Below are 18,632 nucleotides of genomic sequence, written 5' to 3'. Positions count from 1 at the left end.
TCCCGGTTGAACTGTCAAAATTTGAAATGGCGCTCTAACTTCTTTGCCTACTGTGGTTGTGCCGTTGGACGAACCGAACTCTCAAAGTGGCGTTTCATTACGTTTTCCCGATTTTCCGAGTTTTTCGCGTGTGAAAAAGCTTCAATCGTTGGTCAGCAAGTGGCGGTCAGTGCGTGAGCTGAAAACAACTGGAGAAAATTTCGCCCCGGACGGTTCCAGCCGTTGTTATGAAGTAACGCTTTTTCTTCCTTGCAACCCCGAGTCGTCAGCAGCTGGTTTGATTGGTTGTTGGAGGGATTGATCCGGATCTTTCCGAGGCGAGGCGAAGCAAAAAGTGGTCCGCACACCATGGACGATTTGATGAGCAAATTCAGCGAGGTGATTCTGCAATCGTTTGCAGCGGAAGCCCGGCTGGAGGAGGAATTTAAGGTGAGCTGGTTGATGTTTTGCTGGGTTGATAGAGGGAATAGGGAGAGAGGCGCTACGCCCCGCGGTGGCGGAGGATTCCTATTGGAATCGGTCCCGCGGAGGAACGAACATCTGTCCGGCGGAACATCTGGCCGGGAAGGCGAGCGTGTTTGAACATGTTTGGTTTTATGTTTATTTTAAGTCTTTGGATTTTTTTTTTAATATTTCAGGGATTTTTTGAAAAAGGATTCATAGTAAAAATACAGTTTTTTATGTTTTTTAAACATTGTCAAATGTTATTGACTAACATTTGACAATGCTTTTTAAAGAAAAAAAAAAGAAAGCTTTATGTATGTTTTAAATGTTATTATATACATTTTTAAGGTTTTTATTTATTTTTCAATTTGGCATGTATTTATTAATTTTAACATAAAAAAATAATTTCATTTTTAGAACAACAACAAAGTGCTTGAGTGCTATAGTTAAAATTAAAAGATGATAATTATTGAAGCTCTCAACAAGACAGAAAGCAAGTCTCACTTTGCCTTCGTTTGCGTCATTTTGAACTATCAAATTGAGAGTTGCTCTCACGCTCACTGTCTTGTCCTAATAATAGGGCAACTTAAAATAGAATATAAAGGCTAGTACGGAGATCGGAAGGAACGCAAAAACTCTATATTGTCTTGTTTGCATTGTTTTGATGGAAAAATCAAATAATTTAATTTGCTTATTTGAATGCCACTGCAAACTACAAACGTTTCAATAATTTTGTAAATTCGACCTAATAATATTGAAATCCAAAGTTGCCTCATAAACCGAATATCAAAAGGCTGAATCTTAAAATTAAAAGGACAGATTAAGTTTTATGTTCATAATGAATGTTAACATATCATTAAATATTATAGCAAAAAAAAAATCATAAATGAAAAAATCTGAAACATAGAAATTTTAATACAAAAAGAACATGAAAAATACAAACATAAAAATTGCAAAAACAAATCTTGAAATAATAAAAAAAAACAGATACATAAGAAAAAAACTAAATAACAAAAAAGTGAGTCAAAATATTTCTTAAGTCTGGAATATAATAATTGAAACATAAAATAAAAAAAAAAATATATTGAAAAAATAATAAAAAATAAAAAACAAATTCTTGATATGAAAATTTTAGTAATGTCCAAAAAATATTTTGAAATTTAAAAAAATATATAATTGACAAAAAAATTAAGATAAAGAATAAAAAAAGAGGTTTGAAAATTAAAAAAAAAAGTTCATATTCGATTTTTCGAAGTTTTTTTTTCAAAATTTCACTCCGGACAATTAAATCACCTAAACTTTGGGTCTAACCTATAATATAATTCTAAAATGCTTCAAAGCAGCCTTATTTTTTGCAATTTAAGATGGCGGTAAAATGGAAAGAACCTGAGAATTTGAGAATGTTGGAATTTTAGAAAGCTAGAACATTAAAATTTTAAAATTCAAGAATTAGCTAATTTTAGAATTAAGGAATTAAAAAAAAAAATAGAATCTTAGTATTTTAAAATCCGTGGATCTAAGGTTTTTTCTCAAAATTTATTTTCCCTAAACAGGCACTCGCTTGCAAAATCCAAACTTAGAAAACATGTACCTTCCCTGAAAAGCTTTTGGATTTTTTGGATTATAGAATTTAGGAATTTTATAATTTTAGAATTTTAGAATTTTGGAATTTTCTAATTTTAGAATTTTAGAATTTCAAAATTTTAGAATTTTAGAATTTTAGAATTTTAGAATCTTAGAATTTTAGAATTTTAGAATTTTTGAATTTTAGAATTTTAGAATTTTAGAATTTTAGAATTTTAGAATCTTAGAATCTTAGAATCTTAGAATCTTAGAATTTTAGAATTTTAGAATTTTAGAATTTTAGAATTTTAGAATTTTAGAATTTTAGAATTTTAGAATTTTAGAATTTTAGAATTTTAGAATTTTAGAATTTTAGAATTTTAGAATTTTAGAATTTCAGAATTTTAGAATTTTAGAATTTTAGAATTTTAGAATTTTAGAATTTTAGAATTTTAGAATTTTAGAATTTTAGAATTTTAGAATTTTAGAATTTTAGAATTTTAGAATTTTAGAATTTCAGAATTTTAGAATTTTAGAATTTTAGAATTTTAGAATTTTAGAATTTTAGAATTTTAGAATTTTAGAATTTTAGAATTTTAGAATTTTAGAATTTTAGAATTTTAGAATTTTAGAATTTTAGAATTTTAGAATTTTAGAATTTTAGGATTTTGGAATTTTAGAATTTTAAAATTTTAGGATAAAAGAATTTCTGGATTTTTATTTTTTAGGATTTTAGGAATTTTAGAACATAAAATTTAATAATGTTAAAAAATCGGATTAAAAATAAAAAGTTGTAAATTAAAATTATTATTTTTTTTGAATGCAAATTTATATTTATATTTGCATGATATATTTTTACAAAATTTCGTGCAAAAATTCAAGACAATTTCAATTTTCTCCCCCAGAAATGCACCCTCAAGCTGGACGAGCACATCACCCAGTCGATCACCAACGGAACTCCGGTGCAAAACAAGAAGCGTCCAAAGCGTCTAGACTCCATCGACGACGCGGATGGCCCTGAACCCGAACCAGAATCGGAACCCGTAGACAAGTCGTCCAGCTCCGCATCATCATCGGCGCGCTCAAGTCATCAGCAAGCGTCACGAAAGAACAGCGTGCGGCAAAAATCGCTGGAAACGGCTCCGGCGGCCTCCTCGGAGCTGGAAGAGTCTACCTCGGGTCGCCCGGCACGGTCCGCCCGGGTGAAGGCTATCAAGAATCTCAAGGAACCGACGCTGAACAGCAAAATGCGCCAGCCTAGCATGGTCACCATCAAGCAGGAACGCATCTCGATGGAAGTCCGCAAGGACCGGAATGATGTGGAACCGATGGAGCTGGATGGGGAGAATGACGCGAACGTGCTGAATGGAGTTGCTCCGTTGGCGGTTGAGCAGCAGAAAAAGTCGAGCGACGAAGGATTTGGCAGTACGAACGAGAAGGAAGATCTGCCGGCGGCGGAGCCATCCCGGGAGATGTCCATCATGGTTATTCCGCAACCGATTCCGAAGGTTGAGGTGCTGTCGGACGACGAAGCAGCGGAAAAGATGCCGCCTCCGTCGATGCCACCGCCGACGAAGGCGGCCGCCAAGAGCAAAGCCAAGACCAAGAAGGTTAAGAGCTCGGATGCCCTTCCGGTGCCGATTAAGCGCGAGAAGGATGCGGATGATTCTGCGGTGTCCTCGGCTGAGTCGACCCTGTCGAATGCGTCCTCTTCGGTCAGAAGCAGCTCGACGCGGGCTGCCTCGAAGAAGAAGAAGGAATCAACCCAGGCTCCGGCTGTGACCATCAAAAAGGAAAAGATTTCCACCGGCAGGACGAGAGGAAAGGCTTCGACCCAGGCCAGTCCAACGGCATCGGAGAAATCCGTCTACGAAGATGCGCTCGAGGGAGGTGACGCGGTCATGAAACCGCTCGTTGTGTCCATTGGCAAGATTCCACTCGTGGACGCTGAGAAGAACCGCACCTTTGCGATGGACAAAAATGGCACCTTCACTGCTGCGGCCAACGGAACATTCGTCGTCCAATCACCGGAGACGGCCGGCAACGCCACGTTCGACGTGCGTCCCCCAGCCAACAGTACCTTCGTAATGGACAACAAAAAGGGAACTCCCGAGGTCAACGCCAGCATCATGACCGAGGACAACTCCCTCGTCGAGAACAGCCCGGAGAAGGCACCGGTGGTCGTCCCAGCCAAGAAGCCGGCCGTCGCCAAAAAGCCACAAACCGCAACCCAGTCAAAGGCCAAGAAAAACAACGAACTGTTCAGTATGCAGAGCCCGATCAAGTCCCGCATCGAAGCGTTCGAAAAGGCCGCCGTTGCTTCACCCATGCACACACGCACCGGAACGGTCACCGGCGGCAAGCACACGACCCCCTCCCAACCGTCGCGACTCCCATCGAAAGCTTCCACCACCCCCCTCGCCTCCCAGCGATTCCCGTCGTCCGCCAAAGCGTCCCAACACACACCAACCGCCCAAAACGTCCTCCCAACCACGGGCAAAGGAATCTCCTCGTCCGCCTCCAAGCTGGCCCATCTCCAGAAGAAACCCACCCTCACAACCGCCCTCACCAAGTCGCAAAGTCTGTCGCGTGAGCCCAGCATGGAACGGCAGCCGGGCACCCTGTCCGCTGCGTCCTCCAGCTCCTCCCTCGCCGTGATGGACGAGAAGAAGAAGAAGCGCGAGGAAAAGCAACGGCTAGCGGCGCAACAGCGCGAACAGATGGAGAAGGAAAAGCGCGAACACGCCGAGCGGCAGATGCGTGAGAAGGAGGAAAAGCACCGCAAGCTGGTGCAGGAAAAGGAGGAAAAGCTGCGCGCGGATGCCGTCAAGAAGGCCCGCAAGATGGAGGAGTTTGAGAAGCGGCGCCACCTGGAGGAGCTGAACCAGCGGATGCTGGCCGAGCAGAAGCGCGAGGAGCTGGCCAAGCTGGAGCAGCAGCAGAGGTAAGTTCTTTTTCAAATTCAATGTGTAACTAACACTAACCGTTTCCTCCACACACAGAGCCGAACAGGCCGACCTGTTCAAGATGAACCAGGCGAAGGAGAACTACGAAATCAAGCTGCACAAGCAGATGTACCAGCAAAAGATGCAACAGCAGCAGAAGATCGCCCACGCCCAGGCCTTGCAGCAGCAGCAACAACAACAGCAGCAGCTACTCCAACTCAAGAAGATGAAGGACAAGCAAGCTGCATCCGACAAGGAGACCTTCACCTTCGACATGATCGAAACGGACGACTCGACGGACGACGAGAGCACGCCCAACGCACCCAATAAGAAGAAGCGACCACCGCTGCCAGCTTGGTGCTCTAGTGAGTTCAACCCTCCCCAATCGTCGAATCGACAAAATTAAACCTTTCCTAATTTGCTCTCTCCCGAACAGAGGAGGAACGGCGCCAGCCGATGCGGATACAGGCCGAGATCAAGCTGAAGGTGATCGACCAGTTCTTCTCGGTGGCCCCGATGACGCCGGACCTGCGCGAGATCTTCCCCGCGATCGACGCCCGCAAGCTGAAGCGAAACTCGAGCGCCGTCTGGCGGACGCCGCCGCGCTACTCGCAGATGCCCAAGTACTAAGGCCGAGGGTCGTCACTGGTAGCTGGTAAGTTGTGTGTTTGTTGTGTCCCTAGAACTCCCCTCCCCGTTGTGTATGTGAGAGCGTTGTTTTGTATGTTTCTTTTTATATCTTCGCATTATTTTATAACCACGCAGTACATACGACTTTTTCTAAGATTGCAAAAAATAACAGAAAAAACACAAACAACTCATAAAAACATCAAGAATCAAGCACAATTTTAAAATTGTTGTATCGTTGATTGAAAGAAGAAGAAGCAAGTCTTGCTAGTTGATTAAGTTTTGCAGTTGTAAACCGTCAACCCCCCCCCTCAAAACTGTGGGGATGAAGTGCAGATCGAATATATAACTACGTTTAAGTTTTGCTGTTAAAATTGAAAGAGTGTCCGTCCCTACTGACGTGGGGAACAACTCTGGCTTACATACATCGATAAACTTCTTTTGTTTAATATATTTCCTTTATATAAAGACTCTGCGAAAAAAAAAAAAAACAAACTGGTTCGATATAAGTGATTGCTACAACTGCTACTATATCTAGTATTAATATTCGTAATTTTTAATAAAATGTGGTATTTTTAATAAGTAGGTGTGAAGCTGTTTTATGAAAGAACGCCCTTGGATGACTTATGTTTGTGCAAATCTGCGACATTTTTTAACTTTCGTGCTCAAACGCAACGTATTTCAATGAATCGTCTTTGCGTTAAAATTTATGTAGTGGGTCTGATCGCTGAGAAAAAACTTAGCGGTTGTAGAGCCAACCCGGTTTTATTTAAATTAATTTATGAACACAAACTTTTCGACATAATTATCCAATATCGAGAAATTAAAAGTGCAACATGGAGTTAAATTTTCTGTCCAGCTGCTGTGAGGTTTACCAAGAAAGCTAGGAAACTTTCACTTAATGTTACCGGCTCACATATCTCTTTTTAATTTCTTCAAACATTTTCATAACCTTTGAAATCTGAAATTATTGAAACAATGTCTGCGTGCTTTATGGCCTCTTATTGGTGAGGAAATTTCCCTTTCGTTTTTCTGAGATTGCTGGATTGGCATGTTTTCAATGTTAAAATGCTTTTAAAAAAAATCTTTTATGGTAAAAGTCTTAGTTTTTATGAAACAATACATTTTGTTAAACATCATTTGAAAGCTAAAATCGTAGATGGCCCAAAGATTTGTTGATATATATATTATACGATCAGTTCCTAACTCGACTCGGTCGTTGGAAACGACCGTCGAAATAGACGGCGGGTCAGATGCGGGCATAACAATGTCAAAACCTCTCCCCCCTAACTTCGGCTCGTCATCCAGCTGCAGCTTTGTTGACAAACAAACGGAGCACCCGGTCGTATGATGGCGGCATCGAGTCAGAACTAGGGATGATCATATACCAAATAAAATCAAAACTTTTTTCAAGAAAAATTATATTTTGCCAACATGATACAAATTTAGCAAGAATGTATTTTTGATGTAGGAGTACTAATTTAAGAAAAAAAAATGTCAGCCATAATTTTTCTCTGAATTGATCTTTTTCACACCAATAGGGTCATAAAGCCCAATGTCAATTTTTATATACAACATAAAAACACGATAAAAACCCGTTTCTGATAACTTTTTTTTTTCATTTTAAGGGTGCACAGCAACTATGGAAATTGTTGTCTTCTTATTCCAAAATTGTCAATCTTACGGACAGAATCCTGCAATAATCTGATTTTATAATAGTCAAACTTTGTTGCAAATTATTGTGTAGAGGATGAATAAAAAATTATATATAGATATTTTCCGTAGCAATGAAGATGCAGGCCAAGGATTGATACCTAAGAGCATGCAATGGCACTGACCTTGTTGCGTGCTCTTCGGTTGACGTCCACGTAAGGAACATCCTGGATGGAGCGTAACTAACTACATCCGTAGTTCTGTTAGATCATCCGAATTATCTTGATCAGAACAGTATAGCTCTGGTTCCTTGCGAGTGTCCTATTTTCTTACCTCCACGTTGGCTTGGTTTTCATGATGACCTAGCTGGTGGCCTGTGGAAACGACTCGTAAACCTTTGACCAGCGAGGGTCAAAGTCGAGACGGCTAAAAGAAAGGGGCGCGACAATGTGGGAAAGGGAAGTAATTTGTGATTGTAGACGGTATTGTTTTGATTCGCAGTATGTTGAGTCAACTGCTGTGGATGTACCTGAAGCATCACACAACGGGGTTTCTCTTCTCTTCATTCTCAGCTACCACCTATCTTCTGTTTATTTTGTTTCACTGATTTTCTAACGCGGCTTCTGTTTACTATCCTCTATTTGAATTCGATTTTACTCATTTGATTCTCTTATTTCTCAACGCTTTTTCACTCTATTTTACCAATTGATGCTGCTGTAACATACTTTCTGCTTTCCCTTAATTTGGCAGCGATGTCAATTTTGTTTATCATGTGCCTTTTCTTTATTTATCTATTTGAATAATTTTTCATCTGCCCTATAAATTGCCCTCAATACAATCTAAGCTTGTTTGTTACTTCTATTTATTAATTATTGTTAATTTCTTTATCTACTTCATTAATTACTATCTTTCTTTTACTATTGATTCTTCAATAATATATTTCTTTCACTGTCCATTGTTTTCAATCTTCACCCTTTTCTTCAAACAAATGAGGTTCGAGCCCTTACTCAATTTTTGGGGTGATCAAAGAATTAACACAAATATTACTATTGTACTTTTGAAAAACTTTTATAAAATGCTTAGGACCAAAAATTGTGACAAAACACCGCGACAAAAGAAATAGCAACAGATAAACAGACTCAACAATAGGGAAGATTTCAGAAGAAAACAACACACAGTAAATAACAATTAGTTTTTGAATTCAAACTAAAAATAAATCAGTTTTGCTTTAATGAAAGTTGTTAGGCACACTATAAATGGTTAGGCGCTTATACTTACATCAAACCCTACGTAATGTACCACCCCCGGCCGAGTTAAAATGCGTAACCGGAAAAGAAGGTGTGCATGCCTGGCACGAACACTCAAAGCGTGTTCTAGCGTGCTGCTCGTACTGACTCAGAGCAAGGGTGAGATGTAGGTGTAAGGGCAGTGCGTGTTCGTCGGGAACCTGGTGCATAAGATCGGTCAAGGCCCGTTCTTACACTGAAAATTGCGAATTGCGAATTTTTAATCGGACTGAAACTTTTTTGGTGCCTTCGGTATGCCCAAAGAAGCCATTTTGCATCATTAGTTTGTCCATATAATTTTCCATACAAATTTGGCAGCTGTCCATACAAAAATGATGTATGAAAATTCAAAAATCTGTATCTTTTGAAGGAATTTTTTGATCGATTTGGTGTCTTCGGCAAAGTTGTAGGTATGGATACGGACTACACTGGAAAAAAACGATACACAGTAAAATTTTTTTTGGTGATTTTTTATTTAACTTTTTGTTACTAAAACTTGATTTGCAAAAAAACACTATTTTTTTTAATATGTTTTAGGGGACATAAAATGCCAACTTTTCAGAAAATTTCCAGGTTGTGCAAAAAATCTTTGTCCGAGTTATGAATTTTCGAATCAACACTAATTTTTTCAAAAAATCGAAATATTGGTCGCAAAAATTATTCAACTTCATTTTAAAATGTAAAATCAAATTTGCAATCAAAAAGTACTTTAGTGAAATTTTCAAAAAGTGCACCGTTTTCAAGATATAGCCATATTTGGGAAAAAAAAATGTAAAATTAATCGCAGTTTTCCATTTTTTTAAATTAGTAAACATGTTTGCCCATTTTTGAAAAAATATTTTTGAAAAGCTGAGAAAATTCTCTGTTTTTTGCTTTTTTGAACTTTGTTGATACGACCTATACTGCCGTTCTACGCATAGTTGTCCCATGTTCGAAAAAGGGCAACTGAGAAAAACGCGATTGAAATTTTTCGATCAATTTCTGTGTTTCTACGCATAATTGTCCCGTGGGTCCATATTCGCTTTACATGTCCCTAATCACCCCGGTTAACATTGTATCACCCTTATTTGTAAATCTCTTGCAGGTAAACATGTAAACAAGATGAAATACATCGTAAAACTCATGATTTCGTGATAGAAAATAAATAGTGGGACAATTATGCGTCGAAAGTCAACGATGGGACAAACAGACTTGGTGTTGTTTTCAATGATTTTCTAAGCAAAGAACTAGATTTTATGTGTTTTTCTGAAAGTATACGTAAAACTAAGCTTGAAAATGATAAAATGTCAGAATCGTCCAAAAATGACATGGGACAATTATGCGTAGAACGGCAGTATAGTTGCTGAGATATTGCCATGCAAAGGTTTAAAAAGCAGGAAAATTGATGTTTTCTTAGCCTCACCCAAACAACCCACCATTTTCTAACGTCAATATCTCAGAAACTAATGGTCCGATTTTCAATGTAAAAATATGAAACATTCGTGGAATTTTCCGATCTTTCCGGCTTTATGAAAATTTCACTAAAGTAGTTTTTGATTGCAAATGTGATTTTACATCGAAAAATTAAGATGAAAAATGTTTGCGACCAATATTTCGATTATTTGAAAAAGTTAGTGTTGATTCGAAAATTCATAACTCGGTCAAAGATTTTTTGCACAACCTGGAAATTTCTGAAAAGTTGGCATTTTATGTCCCCTAAAACATATAAAAAATAAAAAAATAAAAATTGTGTTTTTTGCAAATCAAGTTTTAGTGACAAAAAGTTAAATTAAAAATCACCAATTTTTTTACCGTGTATCATTTTTTTCCAGTGTAGTCCATATCCATACCTACAACTTTGCCGAAGATACCAAATTGATCAAAAAATTCCTTCAAAAGATACAGATTTTTGAATTTTCATACATCATTTTTGTATGGACAGCTGCAAAATTTGTATGGTAAATTATATGGAAAAACTAATGATGCAAAATGGCTTCTTTGGGCATACCGAAGGCACCAAAAAAGTTTCAGCAGGATTAAAAAATACAAAAAAAAATCGAATGACCGAAATCTCTCTCTCCCCTGTAGATTCTGTGAAATATGATCCGTTCTCAGAATTCTCTCTGCGGTAAACACAACACAGTAGGGCTGGCCGCTTCAAATTATAAGAGATATTTCGGGTGTTCTCGGATGTACTGAAATTATTCTTACTGACAATAATTTCTCGAGTTTTTTTTAAAGGTCCTCTGAGCTATGGGTTTGCATGTAGACGGTGACCTGTGCGGCTTGCAGGCTGGATTTCGTCATGTATATGTGATGACTGCGTTCTCTCTAGAATAGCTACTACGATTTATTCTTACACACAAAATTTGACACTTCCAAAATGAACACTTGAAATTTTAAGAATCAAAACGTCAACACACTATCCTAAAGTCGGCTACCACCCTAAAAGTGCGCCATCTCCTGTAGATACTCCGTATACCCGACATCCGTTTCGTTCCCGTAGCAGCAGTTCGCCTGCCACTCGTCGTCCTCATCACACTCAAACTGCCGCTCGCTGACTCCGTACCCCCGGAAGTGGAAGCACGCGTGCAGAAACTCCTCCAGCCACTTGCAGTTCCAGCGGTTCCGCTCGGCCCGGATGGCGCACAGCTTCTCGAACTGGTTGCTGTTGTAGTGCAGCATGTAGCGGAGGCGGTTCGAGGACAGATCGAACGTGGTCAGCTCGGGCATGTGCCAGTAGCTTAGGTCGATGGCGGACAGTTTGTTGTCGTTGAGCTGGAGCGTCCTGAGCGAGGGCAGTCGCATCGGGAAGTTGACGTAGATTCGGGCAATGTTGTTTCCGGACAGGTTGAGTTCTTCCAGCTTGTTGAGTCCGTCGAACTGGTCCATCACTAGAAACTCCAGCCCGGATTGGACGAGGCCAATGTGCTCGAGGTCGCGCAGTTGGTTCAGGTTAGGGGGGATCTCCTTCATGGTAATGTTCCGAACTTCCAACCATATCAGTCGATACTTTCGCTCCTCCGGGTCGACGAAGATCTGCTTGGTTTGGCTGTCGTAGATGATGAGTACGGTTACCGAGGGCGGTAGATGGACCCACGGTACGAAACCGCCGGAAATCTCCAACATCTTGGCGTCGATCATCAGGTGGAACAGCTGGGGCGATGCCGTGTAGATGTTGCTGTCCTCCAGCAGAATGTACTGCTGTTTGCGGAAGTTGGCCTGCTCGATGGTTGTTCCGTCGTCGATCTCGAGCTGCCGGATGCAGCAATCAAAGTGGTATCGATTCTGCTTGCACGGCAACTCCCAGCAGGTGATGTTCTTGGTAGACACTGGCACGAATCCCACCAGAAACGGAACCAAGAAACTATCAAAGCAACAATTTGAAATTAGTCAGTTACATTCTTAGAAAATTGCTCGTAAAACTCACAAGATCCAACGATTGAAGCGATGCATCTCGACGGGATGGCGAACTGGAACTGATCTTGGGCGCGCTCTACTGGCCAAGCCTCGATCAGTGCCAATTCAAGGTTAAAGGTGAATCTAGTTCAAGATCTCTCTCTGTGTGCTGCATATCTCAATGAGAGAACAATGGTGCTATGAGGGGAGGTTACACAATTCTGACGCGAATCTTGGAGTCTCTATACGTTGTGGTTATTGTTGAGCGGATTAGGTACAGACGGGTTAGAAATGGATGACAAAAGATATGTTCTGACTTCGTGTCCCAGCACGAGCTTCGTGATTTGCAATTGCACATGGGGACTTGTTTGTCGCGGGAGTACTCAAAATCTCAATTTTAGCCATCTTTCACTATACGGCATTTCAAATAGACTTTTCTTAGTTTTATTTGTCATGTTTGCTTGTCATTTTGAATCATTAGATTTTTCAATTGAAGTCTCCATACAATTTAACAGAATGAGTGTTTTATGAACGTTGCTGGAAAGCACTTTTCATGTCAATTTTAATAATTGCAGTACGTCCGAGAACATCCGAAATTGTATTACACAAATTAAAGCGGCCAGCCCTACTGCATTATGTTCACCGCAGAGAGGATTCTTGGAACGGATCACAGATTATTGGCAAAAATAAAAAAATAAACAATAGGATGTAACAAAAATGACTTTTTGGCGGGCATTCAAGGGTTGTTCCGGTGGGCATACTAAGCCCAAATCCAAAATATGAGCTTGATTGGACGTAACAGGTGCTGGCGCTCCGCCCTTCAATTTTAAATGGGATTTAACCCGTAAAAAAAGATTGTTTTCAAAAATGTCACTTTTTGAGGCATTTTGGCCACTGAAGCGTTTATTTCCAACTTTATTGGCGTGTAGGCCAGATCCTTGCGCATCTTTTGGTATATATAACATTGAAATTTGGAGCACCCTGGAACTCGGTACAGACCTTCAAAGTTTGGCATTTTTTCGAAAAATCGGTCCCGGCGAAAAAGATATGCGTCGCACCTCGCGACGCCCTAGACGCCATTTGATTTTGCCGGGGCCGATTTTTCAAAAAAAATGCCAAACTTTGAATGCCTGTACCGAGCTACAGGGTGCTCCAAATTTCAATATTATATATACCAAAAGATGCGCAAGGATCTGGCCTACACGCGCAAGGATCTGGCCTACACGCCAATGATGTTGGAAATAAACGCTTCAGTGGCCAAAATGCCTCAAAAAGTGACATTTTTGAAAAAAAATCTTTTTTACGGGTTAAATCCCATTTAAAATTGAAGGGCGGAGCGCCAGCACCTGTTACGTCCAATCAAGCTCATATTTTGGATTTGGGCTTAGTATGCCCACCGGAACAAACCCTTGAATGCCCGCCAAAAAGTCATTTTTGTTACACTCTAATAAACAAGCCATTGTATTAACATTTCATTGATAAAAGTGTTTAAAAATGCATTTTACACGCGTCCAGTTGCTTTCCAATTATTAGTTTTCAAAATATCGATGTATTGACGGAAATTATAACAGGGTAATTCTCAGCCAACTCACACAGCAGTTGCCCCGACCCCTCTTCGATGTGCGTGAAACTTTGTCCTAAGGGGTAACTTTTGTCCCTTATCACGAATCCGAGGTCCGTTTTTTTGATATCTCGTGACGGAGGGGCGGTACGACCCCTTCCATTTTTAAACATGCGAAAAAAAAGGTGATTTTCAATAATTTGCAGCCTGAAACGGTGATGAGATAGAAATTTGTTGTCAAAGGGACTTTTATGTACAATTCGACGCCCGAATTGATGGCGTACCGTAATTTGGGGTAATCGGGACTACAGTCTGAATAGGGACAGCAGTTTTCAGAGTACTTATCAAAGCTTTTAAATTTTTAAATGGATGTACACGTTTTGTTGGCCTGAGTCTGTTCTAACCGAAATCAACAAAAAAAAAAAAAAAAATCAAAATACTGTGCTCCAACATGGTTAAAACTGCTGTCCCAATTCGCCCCATGTGTCCCGATAGACCCCAGTTTACGGTACTCACAATTCCGAAAAAACGTATTTTCATCGAAAAACACTAATTTTTTTTTTAAACTGCCATTTTCCGTTACTCAACTGTATTTTTTTGGGACACTTCATTTTATGGGAAATTTAATGTACTTTTTGAATCTATATTGTCCCAGAAGGGTCATTTTTTCATTTAGAACAAAATTTTTCATTTTAAGATTTCGTGTTTTTTCTAACTTTGCAGGGTTATTTTTTAGAGTGTAACAATGTTCTACAAAGTTGTAGAGCAGACGATTACAAAAATTTTGATATGTAAACATAAGGGGTTTGCTTATAAACATCACGAGTTATCGCGATTTTACGAAAAAAAAGTTTTGAAAAAGTTGGTCGTCGTTGATCATGGCCATGGTTGATCACCCGCGACAGACACGGACGACGAAGCAAAGAGAAACGCAAAAAGTAACTATTTCAAAACGAGGGCAAGTACGCCCTTCCCAAGAAAAGGGCTTTACGAAGAGCAACACAAAAGAGAGGTATTGATTTCTTGAGGCTTTCCTTCACCCTCTATGGCTTGCTTTCGCTATCGCTGCTGCCCATTTACCTCACCAAGTGCGTACTCCACTTCTTTAGGCATTTCTCTTACTGGAAGATAGTTACCAACAGTTTATTTGTATACTATTTATTGTTCGCATCTTAATCAAATTATTTGTTAGTATATATTTCACGAGGTAATAAGCAGTTGAGTTATTTATTGTTTCTTGCATCATCATCATCAAAAATCGGCGATGATTTTGAGTGAGTTTATTCTTGTTGTTGTTGCGTTGAGTCCTTCAGGCGGTTTATGCAGGTTTATGCTTGGTGTTCTTCCTTAGTTAGTTTCCGTTTTGAGTAGCTTGTGTTTGCATACGCAAGTTGTGAGTGTTGTCGACATTTGAGTCACTGGAGTTTCACTGTTTGTTTTGTTGTTCCGGCTTAACAATTAAAAGTAGTTGCTTGTGTGTGATTGGTTGGGCTTATTATATCTACTAGGCAGAGAATGCGATAGCGCCTAAACCTATAATGTAAAGTTTGTCATTTATTGCGAATACTGCGTGCGTGGGGCACGGTAAAAAAAAAACGAATAATCTCGAGTTACGTATGGAACGGCGTTTTAAAAAGTCAGAATTAGAGCGAGGCGAAATAAAAACATAAAACACTAGAACGTCTAAATACTGTGTTCGGTGTGTGGTAGACAGCCTAAAAGAGAGGATGAAGCGGTTGGGGGCGGCGTGAATCGGTCAACTTTGTGCCACCCGGAAGGAGGAGGATGTGTCCAGTTCGCCACAATCCATGGTTTCGTCGCCGGCCGAGGAGGCACTCTCGCGCATAACTTGCCACTCGCGGAACCGGCGGCGCTGTTCGCTCTTGGTGCACCAGTCGTCAAACTCGGACGGGCTGAGTTCCTGCTTGAGGCGTTCCCGGCGCCAACGGCGCATGTACTCGGCCCGGTTGTGCCGCTGGATGACGATCTTCTCGGTTTCACCGGGGGCTGGCGAGAGGACCGGAGGGCGGCCGACGAAGCCGAACGAGGAGGACATGGCGACCGGAGTCGTCGGAGCGGACGTCGGCGTCTGTTGCTGGGACTGGCTGCGCTTGGCGCGCCACTTGCGCATGTACTCTGCGCGGGATCGCCGGACGGCGGCCATGTGCTGCTCGGAGCTGGGAGAAGTTTGGCGGCTGGATTCTCCGCCTTCTTCCTCGATCGGTTCCGGTTGAGGTTCCTGCTTGACGACAAAGTCCTGGATTTGCTCTTGAATCATGGCACCGGCCTTGAGTCGGCGGATCTCGGCCTCGACCTGTCGGAGTTGCTGCTGCGCCAGCAGGGCAAACATCTCCTTGGCCTGTTGCATCCGCAGGGCTTCCTCCTGCTCTAGCTGAACCGGGTCCGGAACGGGAATCGCAAGCGGGACGATCGTCTCCGGTTCCGGCTTCACAACAACGTGCTGTTGTTCCTGCTTCTGGCGTTGACGCAGCCTCCAACGACGCATACGAGCTGCGTTCTTGGCCTTGCGCTCCGCTTCCCGCTCGTCGGCATCGCTCAGCTGCACGGAAGAAGCGGCCGTCGTCGGTTGATGATCACCGATCGCCTCAACCTGTACGCCCTGCTCGAACAACTTCTCCAGCAGGGTGGCGTCCGGAAGGGACACTATCTTCTCCTGCTGCTGCGGGATCGTCATGGTAACTTCAGGTGTAATCTCCGGATGGACCTCCACCGGTTCATCATCCTCTTCGTCGGATTCGTGTGTGAATGTTTGACTCTTGAGCAACTGATCGTTACTCTTGCAGAGCTCCTTGAAGCTGGCGAACGCGTAGATCTGCTGAACACACTCCGTGCAAATCAACGCCTTGATGTCGTCCGGAAGGGTGATCTGCAAGAACCCCAAAAGTTATACAACAACCCCCAAAAAAACACCAACCCCAAAACCACCTACCTGAACCTCGACGCAGTCCAAGATCTGCGCCAGCAGCACCCGATCCGGCTTGGCATTCACCGGAAACAGCGCGCTCAACCGGTCGGAATGGGTCAAACACAGTCGGCAGAACGAGTGCTTCCCGGTGCGATCCGGAATGATCGAACCCGTGCCCTCGTCGTCGTCGTCATCATCATCTCCGCCGCAGCCACCACCGCCATTCTGCTGCAGATAAAAGTTGCCCCGGCCCAGGTACGCCGCGGCAGCAGCCTCCAACTGCTCTCGGGATCCTCCTCCGGGCATGGTTCGTTCGGGTCATGCGGCAAGGCCCCTCAACCCAGCACTCGAGTGGCCAATTCTTGGCCTAAATTGAACGCACCACTTGCGTGCGCGCTGACTGGCTAGTTACACACGGAAACACTACGCTACTAGAAAATTACGCACACGTAGCTAAGCTACGCTTCACAAGTAGGCGACGACGACGACGACGGCGAGCTGTTACAAAATCACACGAAAACGCTAATGCAACGAGCGATACAACACACACTCTACAACACCAGCAGGCCAGGCAGCTCCTATTATGTTGACATTCCAAACTATGCACTCGAGACGACGATTGACTGCATAACAGCAATCGAGTATTATGATGCACACCTTCAGTCTGTCTGTCAAACCACCTGGGCTGTCAGAAAATGGGATATGGAGCGGGGTGGCGCCACCGTCGCGGGAGGACCTGTTGGCGAGTAGCGGAACTAGTGGCTTGGGCATTGACGACCCTATGCGGCGGTTGTTGAGGGAGAGTCGTAGAGTGTAACAGGACGGAACTAACCAATCTGTCTGAATTACATATTTGGCTTGTTACACACTACAGTCATCCCACATATTCGGAACACCCACAAATTCGGAACACTTTTGTGATAATTTGTCAATAGCATGCCAAATGCAGCTTTTCTCTCGACCCTTCTATTTTTAGGACCTTAATTTGAACATTTGTTTGCTATTTCACTAGTAAAAGTAGTACTTTTTGAACGAAAAACTTCATTTCAAGACTATTTTATCCTGAGCAGCAAAACACTGCCTCCAAATTGCCTGTTTCATGATTGTGGAATGTTATTGTGCCTCCCACAATTGTGGAACACCTGAATTTAACTGATATTTTCACAAAAAAAGTTATCAGGCCATGGATAAAACATCACTAAGCTTGAGTTTCACAGGTTGCAGTGTGTGAAGTCATTATTTTGTTACAAATCTGTACTGTTCCGAATATGAGGGATGACTGTAACTGATCACCTAATTAGGGTGTTATTCGGAAAAATGGCTTCAACTTCGAATTTTTTCAGCACTCGTCGTATTAATCCAACTCGGTATTTCTCGTTGAATAAATGTGCGAGGTTTGCAACTGGTTACTAATCTTCGATTATTTTTTATTTTTTTTATCATGTATTGTCAACAGATGTTAGAAAGAACGAAATGCATTTTTTGAATTATTATTTTATTGGATGGACTTGTTTTGTGTAACTTTACATGTTTACTTTTCGAAAAACAAGTAAAATCTAGTACTTTGTTCGGAAACTTATTGAAATCCAAGTCTGTTTGTCCCATCGTTGTACTTCTACATATAATTGTCCCACCAAGTATTTTCTTTCACGAAATTATCAGTTTTACGAAGTATTGTGTTTTGTTTACCTTTTGTATATCAAGAGGATTACAAATAAGAGTGATAAACTGCTCACTGGGATATTTAGGGACTTATAGGGTGAATAGGGACCCATGGGACAATTATGCGTAGAAACACAGAAATCGGTCGAAAAATTTCAATCGCGTTTTTATCAGTTGCACTTTTTTTTGAAAATTTTCGATGTTTAGTAAATATTGCAAAAATATTTTTTCGCTAAAATTTTTGCTATTTTTTTTCGCAAATCTTACATTTTTTAAAAAACTAATGACTGCAAAACAATTGAGCTAGTGTAAAATACATGTTAAAACACTTTTTGCATCCAAATGTTGTGACTATTGCTTGTTATGTAAATTTTTATTTTTTTTTATTTTTACGACAATTTTAAAACTTTAGTCTCTAAAGTATTTTAAAATTTTAAAAATTACAAATTTAAGAAAAGTTTCACTTCGGATAATCGAATCACGAAATAAAAAAATTTGTTTTGTTTGTTTTTTTGTTGCCTCATTTCTGATTGTCGAGCTTAACCCCTAAACTGCCGCTCGAAGCTAGTCCGTCCCATATGTAATTT

The 18,632-nt window shown here is 41.1% G+C and overlaps 3 protein-coding genes across 4 annotated transcripts; 1 reads left to right on the top strand and 2 right to left on the bottom strand.

The window, feature by feature from the left end:
* Positions 1–13: 13 nt before the first annotated feature.
* LOC120412729 (inner centromere protein A) lies at positions 14–6,074 on the top strand. 2 transcript variants are annotated; one of them, XM_052707758.1, is made up of 5 exons: positions 18–165; positions 273–429; positions 2,913–4,951; positions 5,010–5,317; positions 5,389–6,074. In XM_052707758.1, exons 2-5 carry the CDS (start codon positions 349–351, stop codon positions 5,580–5,582), a joined length of 2,622 nt encoding a protein of 873 aa, XP_052563718.1. In that variant the 5' UTR covers positions 18–165; positions 273–348; the 3' UTR covers positions 5,583–6,074. The 2 variants fall into 2 exon arrangements, with proteins under 2 accessions (XP_039429253.1, XP_052563718.1); XM_039573319.2 differs by having other exon boundaries at positions 14–429.
* Positions 6,075–10,827: 4,753 nt separating this feature from the next.
* Positions 10,828–12,077, bottom strand: LOC120412747 (SLIT and NTRK-like protein 2). Its single transcript, XM_039573339.2, has 2 exons — positions 11,928–12,077; positions 10,828–11,864 (listed from the first exon to the last, which is right to left on the bottom strand). Exons 1-2 carry the CDS (start codon positions 11,951–11,953, stop codon positions 10,943–10,945), a joined length of 948 nt encoding a protein of 315 aa, XP_039429273.1. The 5' UTR covers positions 11,954–12,077; the 3' UTR covers positions 10,828–10,942.
* Positions 12,078–14,598: 2,521 nt separating this feature from the next.
* On the bottom strand, positions 14,599–17,051 carry LOC120412757 (uncharacterized). The gene is made up of 2 exons (XM_039573348.2): positions 16,408–17,051; positions 14,599–16,344 (listed from the first exon to the last, which is right to left on the bottom strand). Exons 1-2 carry the CDS (start codon positions 16,687–16,689, stop codon positions 15,214–15,216), a joined length of 1,413 nt encoding a protein of 470 aa, XP_039429282.1. The 5' UTR covers positions 16,690–17,051; the 3' UTR covers positions 14,599–15,213.
* Positions 17,052–18,632: the final 1,581 nt, after the last annotated feature.

This window comes from Culex pipiens, chromosome 2 (genome assembly GCF_016801865.2).
Source record: "Culex pipiens pallens isolate TS chromosome 2, TS_CPP_V2, whole genome shotgun sequence".
NCBI classification, from domain to species: domain Eukaryota; kingdom Metazoa; phylum Arthropoda; class Insecta; order Diptera; family Culicidae; genus Culex; species Culex pipiens.
This window is presented reverse-complemented; position numbering and strand designations above follow the sequence as displayed.